Source organism: Amphiura filiformis, chromosome 17 (assembly GCF_039555335.1).
Source record: "Amphiura filiformis chromosome 17, Afil_fr2py, whole genome shotgun sequence".
NCBI classification, from domain to species: Eukaryota; Metazoa; Echinodermata; class Ophiuroidea; order Amphilepidida; family Amphiuridae; genus Amphiura; species Amphiura filiformis.
The window spans coordinates 31,447,692-31,474,441 of record NC_092644.1 but is presented as its reverse complement, the minus strand read 5'-3'; the positions used below and the strand labels follow the sequence as shown (position 1 = coordinate 31,474,441).

General features: G+C 37.2%; 1 protein-coding gene across 1 annotated transcript; it reads right to left on the bottom strand.

Annotated features, from left to right (window-relative positions):
• Positions 1-1,779: 1,779 nt before the first annotated feature.
• LOC140137627 (phosphatidylinositol 4-phosphate 5-kinase-like protein 1) lies at positions 1,780-23,311 on the bottom strand. Its single transcript, XM_072159365.1, has 8 exons — positions 23,104-23,311; positions 15,915-15,983; positions 14,806-14,981; positions 10,905-11,064; positions 9,485-9,540; positions 8,368-8,480; positions 5,791-5,953; positions 1,780-4,504 (listed from the first exon to the last, which is right to left on the bottom strand). The coding sequence occupies exons 1-8, from the start codon at positions 23,302-23,304 to the stop codon at positions 3,766-3,768; spliced, it is 1,677 nt and encodes a 558-aa protein (XP_072015466.1). The 5' UTR covers positions 23,305-23,311; the 3' UTR covers positions 1,780-3,765.
• Positions 23,312-26,750: the final 3,439 nt, after the last annotated feature.

Genomic DNA, 26,750 nt, shown 5'->3' with positions numbered 1-26,750 from the left:
AGGGCCCTAATCAACTTTTCTAATAAGTGGCCCTAATTAATTATGCAAATTGAAATTTGCCAAAACGCAACCGTAATTTTGTAGTAGGTCTACAGTGTGTGTTCTACCCAGGTACCATGCCTCAGTAGGCCTACTATAGCTCTTTTAATTGTATCTGAAATCTTTACTTTGCATAATTCATGCATGTAATTAGAAAATCATCTGGCAACTGGACTTGTCAAAAATATAGAAAATGAAAAGAAAGTTGTTGCCAATTTTTTGTTTTAGGTTCGCACCATTTTGACAGGCCATATCTCAAGAACCGAATGTAATCTACAGGGCATAAGCTTTAACATATTATTTAAATAGAAAGAAAATCTAAATTTGTGCATTAGCCAATAAGGCCACGGTCACCTAAAGCCATCTTGCAATCTTGCAGATAATTCTGATGTATGAAATAAGACCTTCAAACTTTCAGACATGAAGAGTTCCAGATGCAGGCAGCCGTTTCTGTTTTTTAAATGCACCTTATATGCCCAAGTTGTATCAAGAGTCATTTCTCGTGGATTTTTTGACTGAAAATTACGATTGTAACGTTTCAGAGTAGGCCTAACAAATTTTCGTATCAGATTTTTTTATGCTTGTTTATTATATTTTGTATTCAGGACTAAAATAATATTAATATTATTATATTTAGGGGGGTCTTTTTATAGGCCATTACTCTTTTGTATGTGTAATTGAATAAAAATCAAAAACATTATTGTTTTGTTTTGTTTCCTTCATTTGTGCTTTGTCTTGCATCGAAAGGGCCAATATCAACACCTTGTTTGTAAGAAGTATTGTGTGGGGAAAGATGATTCTTGCATTTTATTTTTATTTTTATCTTAACAAACAAAAGCAAATTTCTCAGTCAAAGTCTTGAAACGGTCATGGGAATGCATGCAAAAATATTGCAACAGTACTCAGTAGAACATAAAAAACTGATACATGACCAATCACGCATGGGAATTGGGGAAGCAAATACTTTAAAACGAATTATTCCGAATTATATCAACGCAATAAAATTGCAATACTTTAGTACATGTATTTGAACAGCAATGAAGCCCGCCATAGGCGCGGCTAGGCGTATCATACCATACATTGCAGTTCAAATGCATCATGATCATGATTGTGGCCTAGTCGAGCCTAGCATGCATGCCAGTCGGTCTGCTGACTCGCCGCGGCACAAAAATACCTCCAATTTTGCACAAAACAATCCATGATGTCAAATTATCACATCCAAAGTGTCGCCATGAACGCCAGCTTCAACTTCTCCAGCCAAAGTTTTTGCATTGATAATCAGGTTTCATGTAATCATGAAATTAAACCTTGTTTGATGTGTATTCCCATTGCCACAGCATAACGGTTTTCCAACTTGTCTTCTAGGATAAAGCTGCTGAATCATGAGCGCTGAGGCTACAACCTATAATTAAAGACCGAATTAAAAAAGACTAGTTTGCGTCTGACGTCATGACAAAGGCACGCCGTGATTGGTTGCTGACCTGCGCAGTATGGCATTTTTGGTCTGGTTTACAGGACGGCATACATAAGCTAGTCTTTTTTTAATTCGGTCTTCAATTATACAACATATGAGTTTGAAAATATTCTAATGCATAATTCATTAACTTGATAGACCCACGCCATTGGCGCCACGTGCTATGTGTTTCTAGAATCCCTATAGAATAAGATTAATTTTAATGCTAATTTATTGCACATGCTGAGGAAGCGTGATTACCTTTTGAACATTCGAAATGGCGATAGGCGAATTTATGTATGGCGCAGAGAGGTGGGGATATATATTGGGCTCTCAATATTGGGCGGAAATTAGAGTACTTGTCAGAATATAAATTTGTACAATCGGCCTACATGCCGCGCAATGTGCGGCATTTTAGGTGTCAATTTCAAAGCAAACTACCTCCTGCGGAGGCAGAAAAATCGAACCAAGGACTTGTTTTCACTCAAATTTGAGTCGCATCATCAACCGGAAGTGATGTGGCACGGACCGACAGAATACAGCCCAGGGAGTGTGAATTTCAAATGGGGATTACCTGAATGGGTCACTACTTGATATCTATACCCCCTGTGTGGGAGCAGGCAGTGTTTGGATTTCAACTTAAATAGCCCATTAAGGATGCATTGAGCCACAAACTTTTTCACTTAAATATTTTTTTTTATGTTAGGAAAATATAAAGACAAAAGCTCTTCCCTCTCCATATTATTTTTGTTTTTATTTTATCCAAGTTTCGCAAATTTACGGTCCATATTTACAATGGACACATATGAGGAAAATTTCATTCTACCCTTAAGAGTAACAGCACTATGTCCTTACAATGTAAATCATAAAAGGATCCAGGTTTTAAAACTACTGCAGGTTCCAACTCAGTTCGGGGGCACTCATAATTCACAGATGTCTCTGATATCAACTACTCTTGAAGCGTCATGTCACACAACAGTATCATATTTCAAAGAGGTCTCGTAAATCACATACTCCCTAGTTTCAAAACCCAGTCGCAAACGATATTAGTAATTTTGGTGAACGTGCCAGCGCAGTGGGAATAATTTTGTGAGTAGGTCTTATCAGGGTTGTAGCTAGCCCAAGTTTAGTGTCTGCTAATTTTACTATCCAAATTATGAACTAGAGCGCAGGCTCAGGTACTCTTGGGATTTTTTTACTTCAAAACATTTGATTTTGGCCATTGCAATCTAAGTGTATTCTGGGACCATTTGTCAGAATTTGTACAGATAGATATAATTTTTGCACAGGTTTATAGATATTTGATAAACATAGGAAAGCTTATTCTAATACACTCAGCTTCGTTCCGATGTGCTGCATCGAGTGCCCAGCTGTCAACAAAGCTCGACGTATGTGATATCACAGACCCCCGTATGTGAAATCACTGACCCGTCTTTGAAATCAGAGACGTCCGTGAATTACGAGTGCCCCCAAACTGAACTTCAATTTCCATTTTTCAAATTAATTTTGAGAATCTATAATTTCAAACTTTGCACCTAGTGAAAACCCTGAATCCAGATGGCATTATTTTTGGAACTTTGGCCAATGTACAATAAGTTTTTGTACAAAAAATTTGCACAAATGCTGTGCTGTGCTGTTCTTTTTTTTAGAAAAACAAGCTAAATGCTATGCTAGATTTGTGTGTGTGGGGGTGTGTGTGTGTGGATATTTCTAGCCCACCTCTTCTTACCGTTTGCCAGTACACAGCCACTTTTTTTTGTTTTTAATAACTAGTGAAAAAGGCCAAGTGCATAGGGCCACATGCTAGGATAGCTTTCACATACTTAAATGTATGCATGTGGGTTTGAAAGACAAAACTTTTTTTCCTACATCTTTGATGAAACATACTTCTAGTTTTTGGTTCCCATTCTAACAATCCAATATGGGTATTTACCAAAGCATTATGCAGGGGGCTATCCAGTACATGTATTGAGCTATGCCAGTTGAAATCCACACACCTAAGACATAACCTTAATCTCCCACACAGGGGGTGTAGATTTCAAATGGAGTCACCAATTTAGGATACCCCATTTGAAATTCACACTCCCTGTGAGGAAGATTCAGGTCATGTCTTCCATAGGGGGTGTATGGATTTCAACTGGAATTGCCCATTCTACAAGAGTCTTGCTGATTCTCACCTGAGCTGAACTTTCCTATCCAAGCCTTATTTTAGATTTTTAGATAAATGTTGCACTTTCTCCAACAAAATATTTCTCAGTGGACATTAAAAAATGTCACTCACAGTGGGAATGAAAAAACTTACAAAACCTCTCCTTGTAATGCTTTGGACCCACTGTAGAATAAGAAATATTGGGATGCATAACTGCCTTCAACACATGTTCAAATTTCTTCCTTGTTGTATACTCTGTAAACATATCGATAATACCTAAGTAATATCTTTCTGTCGGTCCGTCGATTATATGCGAGGCATTCATCGCATTACATAAAAAACGCAAGTTCTGAGGAGTTGCTTGAGTTGACCCAGCTTGCAATTCTGCATCCTTTGAAATGTCACCGTTCATTTGTTCATTAACAACATCTACATACGATGTTATGCTACCACTTTTATTGTCAAGTAATGAAGCTGTTGAATTACTGTTAACCGTCCCTGGTAAAATGGAATCATCCAAATCCACAACATTAATATTATGATGGTGGAATACTCCATTATGGCTGGCAGGGTGAGACATCATATGTTCATGGTATCCTTCATCAATACCATTATAATTACAGTACTTTCCTACTAATACAGTGCTGTCATCTTCAGCAGAATATAAAGCAGAGTCTCTTTCATTATGCTGTTGATGTTGGGTGATAGTTGGGTGATTTTGGGTGACATGCCCGTCTGAGTTGACCCTGGGTTGCGTGTCTAATGCATTGTTATTGGATGAGTTGATCACATGTTCATCATCCAAAGTCAAAGTTGATTCCAACTTGTGGGGTCCTCCATTTTGCTGTTGAAATTGATATGATCTGCAAATAAGAAAGAAATCGCATATTCATGTTAATACTTTAATATGAAAAAAGCGTGCATCTCAACTAAAATGAATGCTGATATTTCCCTGAATTAATCCACAAATGTGACATACTACTGCGAAATGGGCGTAAAGGTGCAAGTTGGTAGTTTCGAAACGTCCTGGTTGTTGACTTGGTGTTCTTTGTTTCACATGCACCTGTTCAAGCCAATAGAGGTTATCCACTTTACTCATGTGTGACTTCTAACAAAAGGCACTGGTTCCCATAGTATTCCTCATTCAAACCAATTTAATGCATGACTTTGACGGGCTATTTTGAAACAGACATGGTTGCACAATGCACATGCAGGTACTTCTTTTGAAAAAACTAAACAAGGTATAGCAGTCGCTGATAGGATATGCAGCTTATAGAACACGGATAACCTCTATAGTATGTCTATATGTCCTCTGTGAATGAGGACACATTGGTCACTCATGAAGGGCATACTACTGGCTTGTACAGGTGCATGGCAAACAAAGAACATCAACTCAGTAGCCAGGATGTCTCAAAAGTACCAACTTGCAACTTTACGCTCATTTCATCATGGTAGCATGTCACAAATGATCCCCGGCTACAAGGCAGCAAAATTATATGACTAGTACCACAGTTTGGTTATTTCTATCACTGTTCATATTTGGTAATATGTAAATCTAAATTAAGTCAAGATTTCTTCCGTACGTCCTGTCAGTTTTCCTTGCTATTTGGAAACTTTTGACTCAACAGGGATTCAAACTGGTTACCTCTGAGAAGCAAATCCACAATGCACCTTGAGCCATGGGTCCACAGATCGCTAGTTCCTCATTCAATTATATTTTGCTTTTGACTTTCTTGGAATTAAGCCCATTAAAGCTATAATGTACGATCTTATAATATAAAATTGGTTAATTTGTTTACTTAAACCCTGATCTTATGCTATATTTGAAATGTTCACACATGTCCCAATTTACACCTAAACAGAATGACCCAAATTTGTTGCGTTTGGTCATCAACGGAGTAATTTCGACATAAGTCATATTAGGACATTATAAAGTCCCTCATAGAACTCCAAGTTAAATAAATAGTCAGAGGGGTTTCTTTAACCTTGTTATTTTGGATTAAAATGGACAGACACCCTTCCTGACAGTTATTCATTTTAGCATTTTGTGCAAAGAATAACAAAATTAAAATTTGATGGAAATCCTACATTAAAGCTTTTAAGTTCTGAACCTACTTGATTGAATATTCTATTAATTTGAATTGTTTACCTCGACACTCTCAGTACTACATCTGCCATGTTGTAGTGTTGTGATATTTCAGTCGGATGAAGTTTATGACGTCCCACAAGTAAACTATAGTCCATCACATGCAGGTCATCCAAGAAATCACCATCAATGCTGATTTGTCGACAGAACCAATCCTTCTGTTGTCCTAAAATGTAAAAGTCAACTTTTTTTTAGCAATTGTGTGTCTTTTGGCATATCAAATCATTCATATATGTGACATGATTAAGGGGAATGAGTCACATGTCGGCAATTTTCAATTATAAGTTTTTTACATCATTTTCTTGCACTTTACAAATACTTCATTTTGATGCAAACCCCATCAGAATAAGACATCTCGTTATGGAGATGAGCAATTTATAAATGGCTGAAAACAATATAAAACAAAAGAATTTGAACACTGTTTTTGCTCGTCGTCGTGGTCCTATGGGTCATGACTGACCCTTTGTGACCCTGTTGATGATGGTATTCCAGCAGCTTCTGTCTTGAGCCAGACGGTGGGCTGCGACGAGAGAAAGGCCTGTTAATGGTTTAATTCCATCAGTCCATCTAAGCTTCTGTCTACCTCTTCTCGACTGCCTTCTATGTGACCTTGCATAATTATCTTCTCAATGCTGTCACCATCTCTTCTAGAAATGTGGCCAAAATACGCCAGTTTAAAACGATCTATTTTTTGGGACACGGAAGCATGGTCTCCAATTTGGTTTCTTACAAATTCGTTGGTCTTATGTTCTTTCCAAGATATTCTCAGCATCTTCCGCCAGCACCACATTTCAAACGCCATGATCTTTTTCTTATCTGTCATTCCAACCGCCCACGTTTCACAGCCATACAAGGCAATCGGGAAAACCAGAGCATCCATAATATGAATCTTGGTAGCTTTAGAAATACCTCTGTATATATATCTCAAAAACAATATTAGCGGCAAAAACAATATTAGCGGCATCCGACTCATTCCCCTTGATCATGTCACATATATGTAAAATGCTATGGTGAAATGGTCTGGAGGTTGAAATGTTAGAGCGGATGCTGCAAGACTAATACTTGCAATATATACAGGTAAAATTCTTGTGCACCCAACATTGAAATTTTATCAGGCTTTGAATTAGACCCTCCCTCGGGTCCATGGAGAACGACTGGTAATGTAGATTACAAAGCATTAAAAATCAACCCAATACATGGACCCTCCCAGTCTGTAAGCAATTTGACTTCCAGTTCCCACAAAATGCTGGGAGTTCACTTTTACGGATTTGGAGTCACGCAATCTTTCTATATACCACGTCCATGTTTTCACTACATTAACGTTTGTGTAGCGACTAAACAACGATATTGTATCCGACCAATCAACGCAGCTTGGCAGCAGCGGGGATATTTGAAAAGGCTTCCCTAGCTAAATAATGTGCAAACATTTGCAAACCGCATGCGATAATATACGCAATATGGACAATAGGCCTAAGTCCGAGTCGAGTGGTTGCCTTTTATTATTGCGCTGTACCATGGGTCTATCAGACGCGTGCCACTTGAGCTCAATACCTCTCAGTTGTTGACACGTGTCCCATCCGATCTTGCGTCACATCCCGCGGCCTAGCTTTGTGCTACCATATTTGAATTGAAACTGGGGCGGGGCTTTCGTGATTGACATCGGAATCACCGTGCTTCGTTGAACGAATATTTGGAAGTGAGATCTCTAACAGATTGGACCAGTCTCGGAATCAGCGCTCAATGGACTTTCGCGTTCACTTATCATACGAGTATATTTCTATATATGCTGCATGGTTGACTGTGGTGGGTGTAATTAGTGGCGTCGATTTGTGGATGAAGAGGAATGGGTTTTTGGCATTGAACAAAATAAGGGGGGGGGGTAGAGGACTTTGGCATTTTTTTTCATAGGGCATTATGTAATTATTTATTGTTACATTATCCAGAGATAGACCCGAACCGAGACTGGGGGCCAGTCTAGCTTTGAATATGAGAAAACCAAGCAATAACATTACTATTTTGTAGAATACATGTAGAGTCTGATATATATATTCATACACTTTTAGAACCACATAGCCAATCAGTAAAGCCGTTCAGAATGCGTTCGCATCGCGTAGGATTGAGTCATTTTCCTTGCGGGTTGATGCATTATATTTGCTCGTATTTTCCAACATTTTTAGTGACTATTTTGTTATAAAATTAGCAACAATTACGGCTTTTTATCTTGTGTATGAAATAGGTTAATAAATGAAGTTGTACAAAATAATGCACTTGCACTGAGATGTTGTTGCATCTAATGCACTCTCCCCTTCGGGGCTCGTGCACTAGACGCATCAACATCTCAGTATGTGTGCATTATTTTGTACAATTTCACTCTCAACAAGTAAGACGCATTCATTAACCTATAAATATTAGACTCTATTCTTGTAAGATTTGTTTTTGTCTTTTGCTTCAAATTGACATTATAGACTAATATCCATGATTTAAAAGCACTCATTTATTTAATACTACAATTTCAGTGCACTACTAAATAGCCATTGTATGTGTCTGTGCATATAAACTTTTTTCATGTACCGTACTTACCGAGTTGTAACATTTCATTGCCAAAATTGATATCTTTAAGTACAGACACCTGTTCACTGTCTTTGGGTTCTCGTCTTGCATATCTCCTAGCAACGCATGCTTTCAAATCAAACCTATAAAAGGAATAAGAAATAAAACTTTTTTTTTTTCAACATGTTTATAGATTATACCAGAGAAGATATCTTACTCTTACAAGAATCCTTTGCAATGTAATGCTTCCCCTCACTGCATCAGATGACACTCCTATTACTTTGTATGCCCAGGTTCCCTTTGTTTTCATGTTGAGGATAGACTGGCTAAACATGGATTGATAGTCAAGAAATAATAAACATATTTTGCAAGATCCGCTCTGTTCATTGAGTCATTTTTTGTCACCATCGACCCATGTTGCTTAAGATACATGTAGCAAATCAGTACAGAAAATTGAAATGGGAGAAATGCATTGTGGGAAGTGTAAGATATCTTCTCTGAGATTACACAAGAACTTTTTTTTATTGCTCCCCATAGTGCAATTGCAATTGACAAATTAAAAGTCATAATATATGTGACATGATCAAAGGGAATGAATCACATGTCGACCCTGGTCAAAATGAGTTACATGTGATTCTAAAGAGGATATTTAGAGATTTCAGAAACTGAAAAACCCTATATTGATACAACCTTTCTTTGCAAAGTAACATCAATTTATCAATTGCTGAAAACAATATAAAAGAAAAGAATTTTAACACTTTCTTTGCCAATATCTCTAAATCAATATTAGCGACATGTATCCGACTCATTTCCCTTGATCGTGTCACATATGATTTTGGTAATATTTCATTTTCATTATTCTTTGAATTAAGTAACCCTTGGTAGAATCATCTCCATATTAAGTAAAAAAAATTTCCTCCAAATAATTAGGATATTTTCATAAAAAAGTTTTGAAATATAGACCCATCCTTATACCAAAATTGCCCCAGAAAAGGGGTCATTGACATACCAAAAGGCTGAAAATGCTACCCATGTTTGTGGCACGTCCTCATTTGCATTAGTATTGAGTACCTCCTATCCCCCTTCCCCCCACCGGGATCCAACCCTAAAGTACCTTATTGGTCAAAATAAATCATTATAAACTTACCTGGTTCTTATTCTTTCATCTGGATAAAACACACTTTGCATAACTGTAAAAAATTGCTGTAGAAGTCACAAAATAAGAAAGAATATAACAATTAATACATAAATTGGTGAATAGGTTTGTTCATCAGGTTTGTTGATATTAATGTAGTTACTTTTACTTGTCAAAGTCAATCTCATTAGCTAGGACTTCATCAGAGTCTAGCTACAACTGGAAACTAGCACTTTTTCTAATGCACTATTCCATTTGAAATCCATACACCCCCTATGGAAGACATGACCTTAATCTAGCATACAGGGAGTGTGAATTTCAAATAAGCTAGTTACCTGAATTGGCGACTCCATTTGAAATCTACACTCCCTGTGTGGAGGATGAAGGTCATGTCTTTCATAGGGGGTCTATGGATTTCAACTGGAACAGTCCAATGACAGCATGCCATCAAACTCTCACAAGAGCAGGATGACGTCACAACTGCTAAACACCGGTGAAAACAAGTTGTGTGACAGAGAAAACAAGCTGCATGTTTGTAAACAAACTATATGTATTAGGATAAAGGACTGGATGCCATATGTTGGAATTGCACTTCATATCAACACAAAACATTTAACAACTGCAGCATATTATGGAAATGCCTGCTGAAATCTATATAAAATGAGTGGCCCAGTATAAAAACGGCCCATGGCACATTTTTTGTCATTGGGAGAAATCGGCACTGTAAATGTACGAATGTTCAATAAAATACATATAAGAAATTGGATGCTTAAAAGATTAAATTGACAACATTCCCAAGTTACATTCATGATGTGTTATGTTTGTATGATGACCTTTGGTGACCTTTGACATTTTTCAACAGCGCCCTCTATTTTTCAAAAATGTGCCATGGGCCATTTTTATACTGGGCCACTCGAATGTTCAATGTGATCTTCTATAGACCACTTGACATGTGACGTCATTGCCCGGCAGTATGCGCCCGAATTATGGCAATATCCATTGTTCTTTGCCCTGCAGTGTGCGTACGCATCGTAGTTTGCTCAGGGCATGTGCATTTAAAATCGCCCACCACATTTCATATAGTACAAGAAAGCCATTGAACAGTGTAGTGGTTCGTTCAAGCATATCGATAGACCAGTCCCTCGCCTTTGTTGATAACAATGATGTCAAGTGGTAGGGAAAGATCAAATCATACTCCTGTATGTAACACAAGACATCAAAATATTGTTTACAGTACTTCCTCAATTGGTTTTTCTAGTTAAAATCCATACCCCTCCCATGGAAGATGTGTAGATTTCAAATGGGATCATCACCTGAATGGGTGACTCCATTTGAAATCTACACTCCCTGTGTGGGAAGTTAAGGTTATGTCTTCCATAGGGGAGGTATGGATTTCAAATGCAACAGCCCAATGTCCACTCATATCACTCACCCCTTTGATTCCCTTGATTTTGATAAAATGAAGCCCCAGAAAGCGTACGAGTAGTGAGTGAGGATACCGCTCTAAGTGGTCATAGTACTTGGGTAATATCTTGAGGAAGAATAAGGCACTGGATCTAGTCTCCGTCTTGATCATGTAACACTTGTTATTGCTGTTGAGAAAAAAACCCAGTGATTTATGACAAAGATCTTATCATTCTTTTTCATCATTAGTCCTAATCACTTCTTGAGTAGATCAAATACAAGAGCACCACTGGTGCTGTAGCTCATTTGTTATGGGTTATGGTCAGGAATACCATGCGTAGCTATGTATAGCCATGCATAGATATGTATAGCCATGCATAGCTATGTATAGCCATGCATAGTTATGTATAGCCATGCATAGCTATGTATAGTCGTGCATAGTATAGCCATGCATAGTTATGTATAGCCATGCATAGCTATGTATAGCCATGCATAGCTATGTATAGCCATGCATAGCTATGTATAGCCATGGATAGCTATGTATAGCCATGGATAGCTATGTATGGCCATGTATAGCCATATGTAACCATGTCATGGCCATGTATAGCCATGTATAGCTATGTATACAGGGCTGCCAACTTTGAAAAACACATTTCAGTATTCTCAAAATCACCATAGTGCTGTGATCAAGCACAAATCAGCATTTTGAAAATATACTTACGGTTCTCAAGATATTTATTTATTCAAGGCATTTATTTATTTGTACCATTTGCTTGTCGAGTATCCTTTGATTTTATTTTGTTTAATACAGTTTTGTTTGTATATTTAATGTCTTGGATGCACCATCGGATAGATGAGTGCCACTGATGTAAAAGCAATTTCCAAATAAAAACTTGAAACTTAAAAACTACAACACTTTCATGGTAAATGGCATGCATAGCTATGTATAGCCATGCATAGTTATGTATAGTCATGCATAGCTATGTATAGCCATGCATAGCTATGTATAGCCATGGATAGCTATGTATGGCCATGTATAGCCATGCATAGCTATGTATAGCCATATGTAACCATGTCATAGCCATGTATAGCCATGTATAACTATGTATACAGGGCTACCAACTTTGAAAAACACATTTCAGTATTCTCAAACCTCAAAATCACCATAGTGCTGTGATCAAGCACAAATCAGCATTTTGAAAATATACTTGCATGTTCTCAAGATATTTATTCAAGGCATTTATTTATTTGTACCTTTTGCTTGTCGAGTATAGCCATGCATAGCTATGTATAGCCACGCATAGCTATGTATAGCCATGCATAGCTATGTATAGCCATGCATAGCTATGTATAGCCATGCATAGCTATGTATAGCCATGCATAGCTATATATAGCCATGCATAGCTATGTATAGCCATGGGTAGCTATGTATGGCCATGTATAGCCATGCATAGCTATGTATAGCCATATGTAACCATGTCATAGCCATGTATAGCCATATATAGCTATGTATAGCCATGTATAGCCATGTATAACTATGTATACAGGGCTACCAACTTTGAAAAAATACATTTCAGTATTCTCAAACCTCAAAATCACCATAGTGCTGTGATCAAGCACAAATCAGCATTTTGAAAATATACTTGCGGTTCTCAAGATATTTATTTATTCAAGGCATTTATTTATTTGTACCTTTTGCTTGTCGAGTATCCTTTCATTTTATTTTGTTTAATACAGTTTTGTTTGTATATTTAATGTCTTGGATGCACCATCGGATAGATGAGTGCCACTGATGTAAAAGCAATTTCCAAATAAAAACTTGAAACTTAAAAACTACAACACTTTCATGGTAAATGAAATAAATAAATAAAATTTTGCACACACATCTAATTTTCCTGACTTCATATTTCAAACAAGTGCTCCCTTCAATCTTCAGAACAGGGAAAGGCCACTCACTAGCCTAGTGTTTACCCCCAGCACTTCCCTGTTCAGACTTTCTGTTTATCTGTTTTGTAATGTCAGAGAGGGGTTGTCATGGTCATATACTGATATACTAGGCCAGTCAAAAGGACATTTCACCTTGATTAAATGTTTACATAACTAATTGGGTCAAGATGTGTGATATAAAGTGTAAATGAGTGAGATGTTTGTTCACAGATAGGGTTGCCAACCAACAATTTGGTAGCCCAATTAGTTCAGATTTGGGAGAATTTGAGACACTATTTGCTCATGGCTCGTGCACAGAAGTAAGGGCCTATAAGACAGCACAAGCCCAATTGGTGCTAAAAGCAACACTGAAAAGCAGACATTGTAGCCGCACTGAAACAGTAAAGTTCAACAATCTCTTTTACAAATTCGCACGATCAAGGAGTTTGTACAGTGTTTGTAATATGAAAAGCACCACAAACAGTCTACATAGGAGACTATTCCATGAAATTAGGTAAAACTTTTCGTAAGAAAATGCTCCAAAAATGATACTTTCCGTCCGAATTTTCCTAGCTAAATAAGTAACAATCATGAACAATCATGCAAAGATCGCCCCCTCAAATTACCAGATCCATTGCTCAAACGATGTAGCAAGAGAAAGAAAAAAACATACAGAAATATGGACTATGCCTATAGTGCATTGCGTTTACGCAATGAGCTAATAAAACTGTTGAAGTGATTATTGCTGTTTTCCATATATTCTCTAGTACACGCCCACATCGGAGTAACATTTTTGAAGGGGCATCAATTAAAGGTCTTTTTTACAATGGTAATTCCCATTAAACATCGCTAGTAATGTCTGGTAGTATTGTGGTGCTCCCAAAACATTTCTACAACTATTATAAACTATGTTGATAACAATGAATATTGTGGAAATGGGTGATCATAACTTCAAAAATACTGGTACTTAATGGTACTTTGAGTATTTGGTTGAAAAAAAAATCATTGACTTGAAAAAGATATTTGTCCACCATGTCGACGTCAGCTGAAGACAGGACCTTCTCATACATGTTGCAACTCACACCTGGAATAAACTGCCAATTGGTATTCATCATCATCATCATCATCATCATCATCATCATCATCATCATCATCATCATCATCATCATCATCATCAGCCAATGTATTCAGCCCACTGCAGGGCTTAAAGCCTCCCCAAGTTGGCACCAAAGTTTCCTGTCATTTGCTTTTGCCATCCACCTGATCCCTGTGAAACTTGCTATCTCATCCCTCCATCTGACTTTCTGTCTGCCTTGGTGTCTTGAGCCCAGCCTAGGCCTCCATTCTGTGACATTCTTTGTCCATCTATTATCTGTTGATCTTGCAAGATGGCCAGCCCAATGCCACTTCTTCATCTTTATTGTGTGGATTATGTCTGTAACTTCTGTTTGGTCCATGCCACTGTTTTCCTGTCCCTTTTGGTGTAGCCCAGCATACATCTTTCCATGATCTGCTGTGCAGTTTTCAGTTTTTGCTCCATCTTAGTAAGTGACCATGTTTCAGCTCCATAAGTCATGGCTGGCAGTGGGCTTTAAAGCCACATTTGTTTCCTTAGATTTTGCAGCCTTTCTTTCACAGGTAGTTTTTTTCTTCTTCATGTTCTTCTTTTGCTTTCTTTTGGAGCACTTCATTCTAAATGTAACAGTGCTATATAAATATTTAATGTATGTATGCATATGAGCAGGGACAGGCGATTTGCGCGAATTTTTTTTCCGCGCAATTCCGCGCAAATGGCCATTTTTTTCCTATGGGCAGGGATACATTATTTGCACTGAAAAAAAAGTTCCGCGCAATTTGCTATTTTTTTCCGCGCAAATCGCCTGTCCCTGCATATGAGTTACAAACTGCCATAAACCTTGCTGTAGGCTGGCTGGGCAAATTTCATAACAAAATTTACATATAAATAATATTTCTATATTTCTATTTTGATCAATGAACCTTACCATAAAAAGAAGTTTTGTCCACTTTTTGAGTTGCTTATAAACTGTAAGAACACTTGTTGATGAGGCGAGTCAGGGTTTTCAGGGCACATAGATTCTTGGTAGAACTCCTCAGAGATGTTTAGGTTTCTTCTCAAGCATAAAAACACTTTTGGAGCATAAGATTTGATGATAAACTTCTGCAAAATGAAAGAAAGAATCAAAGGTACATATTGGAGGGAAGTTCTTAAAGACAATTGTAGCCCTTTGGGTATCAAGCAATTTTATCTGAACACTCATTTCTTACTATAGCATCACATGACTAGGATCCTTTTTGTCCCCCTTGTTCTTGATGTCTGAATTTTGGTCTTTATGGATGTACATGTAGCAAAGCATTGGAGCAAATGTAGTGTGAGAGCATGTGAAATCTAGACCCTATATCCATACAAACCTGAACCCGCAACCTGTACACAGTGTGTATATTCTGCCGTATCATTTGGGGGCTCAAAAAGAGTATCAGGTCATTAAATGAGGTCAACTCAAGCCCCCTCCCTCTCTCCCTCCCTCCCTCTGGTTATGCCATTGCCACAAAGCAATGTGAGCTACTTTATGTTTTGTAATTTTCACTATTTGATTCACAGTGTGAAATGTCTTGCTATTAGAAAATTGTCTATTAAAAAAAAGTGCAGCGATTTATAGTGTGCTACACACAGGCACAATGCCTAGATGCCCACAAGCATCAGCACACTTCACAGGTTGTCGCTGACCACTACGGTCCCACATCATTCCAATAATCATTAAACAACAACACAAGGACTTGCAGCTAAGAAGTGTACACCCTAGACATTCCACAATAGACCTTCACAGCCAGGATCAGTTCCCCAAGTTTCATAAGGGTTACAATGAGACAATTACCAGAAAGTTCCTTGTCAAGGTAAATTTCAAGCTAACTCCCTTTTTTTACACGAGAGCGTACCAAACAATGCCGGGGTTCGAACCCGCAACTTCTTGTACCATAGTCAAAGGCCGTATCGATTGAACTAACTTGACTGCTTGACTAGTGTTTTCTTTCTTTTCAACTTTCATATTGGGAACATGTATGTTGATTTAATTGCAACAGAACATTTTCTTACTTTCTTCACATGTTCATGGATCAGATGGGCTTCAACCACCTCTGAAAAGTCTTCTGATGTAAGATCAGGCTGTTAAAAAAAAAGAGATTACATAATATGAATACTACAATTATCCAACAAAAGAAATAAACATCTCAAAAAAAGTAACTAACCCCCCTAAATAATGGCCATTATTCAAAAAGGGGCTAATGTATTACAAATCGGTAAAATGCGTTGGAAGCAGATTTATTTTGCGCATTTTGACACCTCATTTGATACAATAGCCCAGAAAACAATAAAACACCTGTCAATTTTATGTAGTGAGGTCCAGATTTGAAAGTTGCACTTACATACATTTTGTACAATACATAAACACTTAGATATCATTACACAGATTTCCTTCCATTATACTGAATACGAAATCAATACAATTGAATACCTGAGTGGAAGAAGGGCCCAACTCCAATTTTTTACAAAAAAGAGATAGACCCAGCATTATATTGCCAGCAGACTGTTCTTCCTTGTGTGTGAAAGATGAGCCAAAATCCACTCTCTAAATAGTCTTCCACGTACACTTAATCATGGTTTTCATGGAAGAAAGGCCCAACTCCATGGAGTTGGGCCCTTCTTCCACAAATATATGGTTAAAGAGGAATTTTGTTCATCCATGAAATCTGCTTTTCACTACAATAAACTTTCTTGCTAACATATTACATGAGTTCTACTTGTGCAATTAAGGTTAAACAAAATCTGTTATGGCTTTGTCAACTCAAAAAACATATTATCATCTTACACGTAAGAAAACATGCATACCAATCATGTGAAATAAAAAAAAAATTAAAAAAAAGTGTAAAAATGACCATTTTAGCTTATTTTGTCACCTTCAGTCAGCTCCTATTGTTAAATTTGTTTACCGATGCTTGGTAACAAATTTGATTGACAGGCAATAGCTTGTCACCTGTCATCGCAAACACAATTATCTCTATAAAACATACTATAAAGATGTCAGCCTCATGCAATTATACTGATCATCAGTTGCAAGCTCGACCCAAGACGCATTCGGCCTAAAAGACACTGCCCTATTGTAATGCAGCCAGAAAAACCCGACCGCCCGGTCAATATTTTTTGAGGCCTGTGATTGGTTTTTGGCGAGCCGAAAGGGGATGGGAAGCAATTTTTGGCAGGCCGAGAGGAGGGGCAAGTGAATTTTGGCACATAAAACACTCTAAAATGCTTAGGAAAACCGTGCGGAAAAGCTTAATGCAAATTTTCCTTCATCGCTTTCATAACATGTATAAAGACCATTTAAAGTTGGTAAATTGACATCCCAAAAATTTGGCATGTGCAATGGGGGGGGGGGGGGGGGGAACGATTTTTTGGCGGGCCGAGAGGGGGGGGGGCAGCGATTTTTTATGGGCGGGGAGCAATTTTGGTGTCATTTTCCCAACAAATTACTCTTATCATACAGTGTATTCTGCATGTACATTATTACCCCCCCCCGGTGTGGGCCTCCTCCCACATAACCGCAGAGGAGGAGGGGTCAAATAATGATGAATTATTGTTTTTATATTGCGCATTATATATATCAAATTTCCGGATCTGAGAAAATCTCGAATTTTAATGAAAATTCCTTAGAACCCTGACTGGATGATTCGGCTAGATAATGGTACTCATTTTTTTTTGCATCGTGGCCAAATCAAAGTTTTATATTATTGAGAACACATTTTCATGCCAAAAATTGATGAATTTTAGTCCATTATCGGACCAGCATGCCACTGATTGCTGTCGGGTTTTGCGTTCAAAACTCATCTCTTTTTCCTCAATGAATATTACACTAGTCAGAAGTATGCAATGGGTATTAATGAGCGATGGCGTTTGAGATGCTGCTGCATGGACTGATGCCGTATAGGCCTATGTATACCATGTATACTCTAAGATCAAGTCATGTTTAAGTCTAAATGGAAGCAAACTTGGGTCAAAGGTTTGATGTGGACCTTTTAGCTGTTTCGCTTTGTGTGGCCGTCGGGGAGGGGTAGGTTGGGTGGGGGTGAGTGAGTGTGTGTATGTATTTCCCTTGGGATATAGGCCTACTATTCAAATCCCAATTTGTAGCGACACGCTGTATGTTTAACATACCGAATTTTACAAATTACTCTTATATATCATACCATGTATTCTTCATGCATAAGTACCCCATGTGGGCCCCTCCCACATCCCGATTGGAGGGGGGGGGGGGGACAATCATTGTTTTTATATTGCGCATTATAGGCCTATACTATCAATTTCAGTCATGTAGGCCATATTTAATATTATATTAGGTCAAAAAAACTTTTCAAAAAAGTCTAAAACACTCCGGTTTTTATGTCAAAAATGGTCTCTTTTGGGGTGCTAAATCTGCTAAAATGTTTACTGAGCGTGAAAGCCCAGGATGGGGTGCCGGTAGGTGTGGTGGGTGGGGAAGCAGTGGATACCAAGCACAAAAAATGTTTAATTATTGCCTTATTTTTCTGCTTCAACATCAGCCATATTGGTCATGTAATAAAACCAAAAAACAATTTTTTAAGAGTGTCTCTTGTGCATAAAAGTATAGGAAACTCGTATCTTTAAAGCATGTTTTCTGGAAGAAGTAAGCACTTGTTATTAAAAGTGTAGAACAAGCCAGGAGCCTTGAAATGTTCTTTTTTAATAGCCTCTGAAATGTCCTTTCCTGTGGTGCGAAATGTGCAGAAACCATCTGGCTTACCCCACCAGGGCCCTTGAGCGGGCCCCAACCCCCGGCCGTGCTGGGCGACAGCTCCACGCGCTACGCTCGCTACGATGTGCAAGTTTAGGATTTTTTTGGGTCTGTCTGTGCATCTCTGAATTTTGTAACAATCCAAAAGGTTGAGGGGTCTCACCCCCTTAATTGTTGGACTGGGATTGACAAACCAGTAGGCCTATATAAGCGCCGAGTATTTAGGTCCATTTTTAATATCATTAAAACTTTTTGCTCCATTCGTGCGAATTTGTTCCAGCAAAATCATTTTGATAGTAGGTCATCAAGACACAGGTTTTGCAATTTGAGGCCCTGCACTGGTACCCCCGTTTTCGACCCCGATGGTCGCGCTATTCCTGAATCCGCCACTGCCCTCTCGGCCTACTAAAAATTGCATGGTTTTTTTGCCATGCGGGGGGGGGGGTCTTTTTTGCAATGTGCAAAGGCCATTAAAATTTTTCTCCATATTAGGCCTATTTCACAACCCATTAGGTATAGGCCTATTAGGCCTAGTTTTCATGTGTTTTTTTCTCATGCATTACTTTCATGTATTTAGGGGGCTGTGAAGTTTTCTTTGGAAGGGGGTCCCAAATTTACAAAAAGTCAGCGCCAATAAAATTGCGCCCCCCCCCTTCCCGGCCGCGTTATTTCTTTCTGCAACCATAATGGGCCGCAATGCGATAACACATAGTACATACATGTAATTAATAGGCCTATGAGGCTAGATATAACACGAGTTTATTACCATTATTATTTCCTCTTACTTAATAAAATAAAAAGAAATCGATAGAATTAAAATTCTATAACGGTTTACCTGGGGTTCGAACCCACAACCTTTGTATCCATAGTCTAATGCCTACACGACTGTGCTATGATTCGTTGTGCCAGAAAGGTGTTTGTTTATGATACTTATTGATTACGGAATAAACTGCATACACTATTACTAGTATAATAAATACGAATATAATCCTAACCCTAACCCTAATCCCTAACCCTAACCCCTAACCCTAAACCCTAACCCTAACCCTAACCCTAACCCCTAACCCTAACCCCTAACCCCTAACCCTAACCATAAGACCCTAACCCTAAGACCCTAACCCTGACAATAATGAACCTTGCCTCGGACTATGCGGTTAGTGATATATTGCGGCCCATTATGGTTGCAGAAAGAAATTACGCTTCCCGGCCATCACCGATACACCTTACCCCTTAACAGGCTAAAATTGCATTGAAATCGGTCCTTTTAAATAAAATAAACACACTATCTGTAATCATCTTGTGACTCGGATTCTCTACATTTGGTCATTAAACATTTTATGACCCCCTATTTTTCTTTCCAAAATTCTGACCCCCGTATATTTGGGACCCCCGAAGAAAATGCCAGCCCCTTAATATTTTTTTAAAGATTGGTTTTAGGCCTATTTATTTTTTATTTACGTATACTATTTAGCCCTATTAGATTTCATATTGTAGGCCCTATGGATTAATTATATATTTTCTGAGAGAAAGAGAGAGAGAGAGAAATAGAGAGGGAAAGCAAGAGGGACTGAAGGAGAGTGCGGGAGAGGAAGAAAATGGCAAAAGAAAATTGGGCGCAGTTGTTTGACATAAGCGCCGATAAGCGGGTCAAATTGAAATAAGGCCGAGTTGGTACTAGATACGAGTTGTCACAGGGCACACAACGTGAGTGACCTTGTGACCTCTTCAGAAATCAACACGCTGAAATGCTGAATTCAAATCAAGTGTCCGGAGGATAAATAATTTGAAATTTTGACATCTTTGGACCAAATTGGTAAGAAGTAAGTTACTGATTAACATGTAACGCTATTCATTAATCGTCATGTCCATTTTGACATCAACAGAATGAAAGATGTTGATGAAAGAGCGATTTTTTCGGCGTGTATTTTATGGAGTGGCCGTAACTCGCTAATTGAAAACCGTCACACAAATGACAGCGGAGTGTGCCTAAACACCCAGATATTTCATTTTGGTGAATCCTAGTAACACTAGCATACCACATATGTTATGGTAAGGTATCATAGAAATAATGTAGCTAAGAATTCTGGCGATAATATCATACACAAAAACAATATTATTATTACAAAAAATGACCACAAGTGGTACCAGATTCCATGCAAATTTTGTCAATGCTTAAGCTTATAAAATAAAATCAACAAAAGCTTTATACAGGCTGAATAGTGCCATTATTTTATTGAACTGTTTATTATCTGTAGCCAAATTAAAAGCAAAATCGGGCATGCATCACTATATTATGGCCTCTGTCACAAAAATCTTCATGCTCACGTGGCGTGAACAAAATTGAAACACTGACAAAGTACATTTGTGTATGAGCTAGATTAATAAATCATAATTAATAATAATGCTTAGAATGTTAGCTCCGAGATGACCTATGATTTTTAGGTCTACGATGTTTATTTTCTGGAGAAAAAAATTGGTTTAGGTGGCTACGTACAGCCCAAATTAGGACGAGAACCATAGAAATTTAGCGTAACCTTAATGGCGATTACCTAATTTCTGTAGCTATTTATAACACAGAACTGGCACTTGCAGTATATTAGTGGAAGAAGGGCCCAACTCCAGCTCGTATTAAGACCTGTACCGTTGCCATGGAAACATCATATTTAATTTCGAATGTATGTACTTTTGTATGTTCATGTATTAAAGGTCCCCTGAAGATGAAAACGTTCTGTCTATAAAACTTTTCCAAATATTAAGTTTTTTCTTAATATCTCAAAAACAGTTCTGATGGAGTTGGGCCCTTCTTCCACTCAGGTATTCAATTTACTACAACTTTCAAATCTTGGGTTACATTGATTTAAATGTACGCTGTGACGTCAGTGTTCGAAATAGGGCCGGTCAGCCGGCCATTGGCCTGTAACTTTTTGGCCTGGCGGTAACTTTTCTGACTGGCATCACTTTGCGGGCCCGGCTGGCCGGTAACTTTTTAAGGTCAAGCCCGGCTGGCCTGTAACTTCTTGAGGCATATTTCGAACACTGTGTGACGTTAATATTTAGTCAATTGCTACAAATGAGGTGTCAAAATGTGCAGAAATAAATTTTGCTTCCAACACATTTTACAGGTTTGTAATACAATCGCCCGTTTTTGAATAATGGTAATTATTTAATGGGGTTTAGTTACTTTTTTGAGAGGTTTAGTTACATTGGTCCACTTACTCCATTTCACTACATGTAGTTCACTATCACTAGGGAGAAAATAAAATACAGTTTTATACAATATAAACACATCCCAAAAAGTATACCCTCCTTTATTACAAGGCAAGAACTCATAATCGATAATGCATTCAATTTTTAAACTGAAATACCAAAAAGAAAGTTTTGTTTTGCACATTTTGATGCCTCATTTGTCTTAATAGCCCCAAATGTGTTGCCATGGTGATCCTTGGAATGAAAACGTTGCACCTACATTTTTGTAAACCATGTTGCTTTTGTTGCTTGAGTGCCTGTTCGTCACTGGTCACCGCAGGTCATCCTGACTTGAGTATCTTTGTATAGTAGTGCAACTTTCGATTCTGCATCTTTTTTTATTCAAAGTGTCACAATGGCTACAAATTTTCAGCTATCCAGACAAATGAGGTATCAAAATTTGCATAACTAAAATGGGTTTCTTTTTGCTATTTCAGGTTTAAAATTTGATGCATAGATTTTGAGTTAATGCCTCATAATAAAGAAGGGTAATTACTTTTTGGGATGTGTTTACAATGTATGCAGTAATGCTCAAAATTTGTAATACTCCACATAAGTTTCAACTAGCCCTTCAAGTATAGACTTTCTTTAGAGGGGCTGGAGGAAGTTGCTCCCCACAGAAAATGTTCAGGGATAAATTGGGGACGGAAAGTGTAAAGTGTCATTAAAATGATTGAAATGGGACAAAAAATTGACAAATGGGGAAGAAAATTTGGCTCTGCCCCCAACAATGGGACAAATGGGGATGAAGATTTGGCTTTGCCCCTCGGCCCTCCACAGTAAAAGGCTAGCTACTTTTGTATCTGACTTCAGGTACAACAATCAACAAATGGAATATGCAATTTTTATCAATTAAAAAGTAAAAGAAAGATGAAGGTTTAAGCAATATCATAATAAGAGAAATTCAGAATTTTTTTATCACCCTAACCCCGGTACTTTTTATAGTTTGATCAGCTCGTAATCGGCGGACCTTATAACACAGGAGATTAATATCAATACATTTTATTTTGAGAATTGCCATGTTGCCAGAGGCATCACAAATCATTAATTGAGTCCTATACTTGTCTGCTTTAATTAACACGCACGATATACATGAACTATATCACTCTTTAACGTGGGTCTACTTTTCTTCTACTTTTTGGCGTATATAGTGGTAAAAGCTTAACAATTACCGCCGATTACGGACTGATCAAAGTATAGGTTGAATATGATACATTATTAAATGCCTACCTTTTCAACATCCAAAATTGCTTCTGGACTCCAGGTCAAACCTTCTTGCATACAGCATGCCAAATCATACTTCTCATGAGTCTCATCTATCTCAACTATGCCTTGTCGGCTTTCTTTACGACGTATGGCAGAAATCAACTGTGCAAAGCGCCCTCTATTGGATCTTTTAGCAGAAGATTTCTTCGCAGTACTTGTTGCCATACTAGTGAGTACCTGCATAGAGTAATTGAAAAAATAAATACATTAATTAAATTACATAAATCAGGGAGGTAGCAGTCGGATCTCAAATCCTGATTATGTGAAAAAACTAAATTGTTACCAAATTTTTTCACCATAAGACCAAAGTCAGAAACAATTGATCATATCAAATATGTTAAAATCTGATGACAAATAGGCAAAAGCTTTATTTACTGGGTACATCTTCTGAAGCAGCTTTACGAAGAGTCACTAGAAGTCATTTCCCAGGGTCCAATATTTCCGATATAAAGGTTGATTGATTTTTTAGGCAAAACTCAGGAAATACACTGCCAATGAGACTTGATGGAACTCCCAATTGAATGCTAGAAAACAGCTGTTCTTAAGGACATACACAATATACATTTAAAAATGTATATCAGTTTAAATCCTCTTAATATATTATTTGTAGAGGTGAAAAAAAAAAAAAAAAAATTATTTTGCTTTTAAGGTTTTTGTTTGCTATACATTTCTTAGTGTCAAAGGCAGCAGCCGCTGGATAGTGATGGTGGCTCTATTAGTACAGTGGCAGTTTCTGTAATACCAAAATTCTATAAGGCCAAAAAAAAAAGGTTTGTCTCAAAGCTTGCGCGCACATTTGTAAAATTGTGCGATTTGAAAAAAAAGAAATGCAGACATTTTTTTTATTTAAAAAAAAATTTAAGTTCTACTTTTTTCTCAAAATACCATAAAAATACCAAGTTGGGAATAAAAAAAAAAAATCGCATTTCGCATTTGTTTTCAAACCACTTGTGAGTTTTGAGACAAACCTACTTTTTTTGGCATATAACCCAGTGGCGACACCAAAGGGGGAGCAAGGAACATTCCCACCACTGAATGAGGCCCTTATCAGGCTCTTATTATCTGTCTGGTGCACTACATGTACAGTGTACAATGTATCTATAAGTGATTTTTAGTGTGCTATGTACAGGCATACCACAAGCCTCAGCACACTTTACTCAACAATTAACTGGTATCTCATAAGGGTTTGTTATGTACATGTATGATAAAATCTGTGGTTTAATTGCTAGTAGTCATAGATTGTAGGAACCATTCATTTACATGTAGGCTTGATCAATTGTGCTTGTTTGTTATTTTACAATCTTAAAAATATTTTTTCTGATTGGAAATCACTTGCCACTTGCAGTACAGAAGAAACATTTAGGTCAATGGAACAAGGACAAATAGTAACAATTTTTTAATCATTTGTACTGTAAAGAGAAACACTTTTAGTTCAAAAATATGTGTCAGTGGGTCATCAATGAATAAATACAGTAATTGTTGAATGTTTGGGTTGTACATTTGTAAAATAAAAAGCAATTTCAGGAAGTTTTAAACATATTTCCAAAACAAGAGTCAATATTAATCATAACAACTTGACTTACTAAATTGAAGCTGTTGATTATATGTGACCTGCTCCCGCAAAATGAATGAAAAGTCACCAGGGCACTAAAAGCGATACAGTCCATTAAGGTAGTACTACACCCCCTGATAAAATTTGTGACTAATTTTGCATTTTTCTCAAAAAGTATTAAGTTATGTATATTATTATAGGGGCATGCAAGGAATCCAGTTACTTCACTGAAATTCATTTCAAGTGGCTCATTATATACATGTATGTTTAATCAGAAATGATGTACATTCTAGCGGTACCTCTTTTCTTATCATAAATAACGTACCGCTTGTCTTGAGTCACTGTAATTCCAGTGTAGTAACTGGATTCCTTGCCCCTATAATATACATAACTTTTGTTACCAGTGTGTTATTATGTTTTGAGAAAAATGCAAAAATAGTCACAAATTTATCAAGGGGTGTAGTACCACCTTTTAACTATGACAACATTCAATATATAAAACAAAGGAATTTCTGAAGGAAATATTGATTTTTGAAGAGCAGAAATCCAGGAGCAACCCTAATTTGGTATGCTTTTGTCACTAATAAAGTAAGAATTTCAAATCTGCAACATCTCAAAAAGTTAAATTGTCAACTTTAAGCTCATCATGTGAGAGCAGGACAAAAATTCCCATATAGGGAAATATGTGTTTCTTTTCCTATTAAAAGCCCATTCAGTGACCCCAACGAAAGTGTAAACAAAGTAATTTGTATAAATTGCTTAAAAGTTATTAAAATTGTCATTCAGGTATTTTGAAATGAAAAATTTAACAAAAAACAAGGAAAGCAGCAGTATTGACAAAGTTGAAACCCAAATACAAGTAGCTAATTTCTCTAAATAGAGATATTACAATTTCATGTAAAATATTCTATTCTGTCTTTAATACATGGCTTTCAGTTTTATAATTATAAGCATATATCTTACAAAGGGGCATATTTTGATGATTTTTATGATTTTCCAAATCGGCATATAGTTCAATAGGCTTTTAATTGAAAATTTACAACATAAAAGAAATAACACCATACCAAATGTATGTCTGCTACATATACAGCCTTGTTTCCATGGTGCAACTATCTCTGTGAGTCTGGCTATGAATAGAGCCCATCACAAGCCACTTTGAATTCCCCAACGGCAATTTGGTCTATTTGGTCTGCCATAAGTTTGCTTGCACAAGGATTATCTAAATATAAAATAGGGAATGAAATGTGCATTATATCATATGAGTACATACATGAACATTGTACCAGTCATATACATGCATGTTGTACACTCAAAGGAGACATCCATGTTAATGTTTGTAAGACTTAATGGGAGTCTCCGGCAATGATAACATTATGCCTTATATGTTAGAAAAATAATTTTCAAGCATGAATCACATGGTTTTATTTTAAAACAAATTTATATTGACCATAAAAACGAATAAAACATTCAAGGTGATTAGAAGCAAATGGTGCTTTAAAGGAAGTCTCCGGCAATCGCAACATTATGCCTTATATGTTAGAAAAATAATTATCAAGCATGAATCACATGGTTTTATAAATAAATTTATATTGACCATAAAAACAAATAAAAAACAGTCGGCTCTCAAAACGCGATATTCAAAATTCCCGCGCCAATATTGTCTCAATTGTTGTCAGCCTTCATTGTATTACTGGGACGTCATTGCACTCGACAATTTCGGCGCCCGGGTATTTTTAATATAACGTGTTGTGAGAGAAGGATGTTTTTATTCGTGTTTATGGTCACTATGAGTTTGTTTTAAATAAAACCATGTGATTCCTGCTTGATAATTATTTTTCTTACATATACATGTAAGGCAAAATGTTGCGATTGCCGGACACTTCCTTTAAAGCACCATTTGCTTCTAATCACCTTGAACAACATTGCTGAAAGTTGAGATGAACCACTTTACACTCAGGCATTGGGCTATTCCAGAAAATAAGATGCACACCCCCTATAGAGGATTTTGGATTTCCGGCCTTTATATCCAGTCGTGATTGTTGAAAATCCAGACTTTTAA

Coding starts and splice junctions, on each gene's coding strand:
- LOC140137627 (XM_072159365.1), bottom strand. CDS start 23,304: ATGGCAACAAGTACTGCGAAGAAATCTTCTGCTAAAAGATCCAATAGA. Junction 15,984..23,103: donor CAATTTTGGATGTTGAAAAG/GTAGGCATTTAA, acceptor TTTTTTTAACAG/CCTGATCTTACATCAGAAGA. Junction 8,481..9,484: donor GATGAAAGAATAAGAACCAG/GTAAGTTTATAA, acceptor TTCCTTTTATAG/GTTTGATTTGAAAGCATGCG.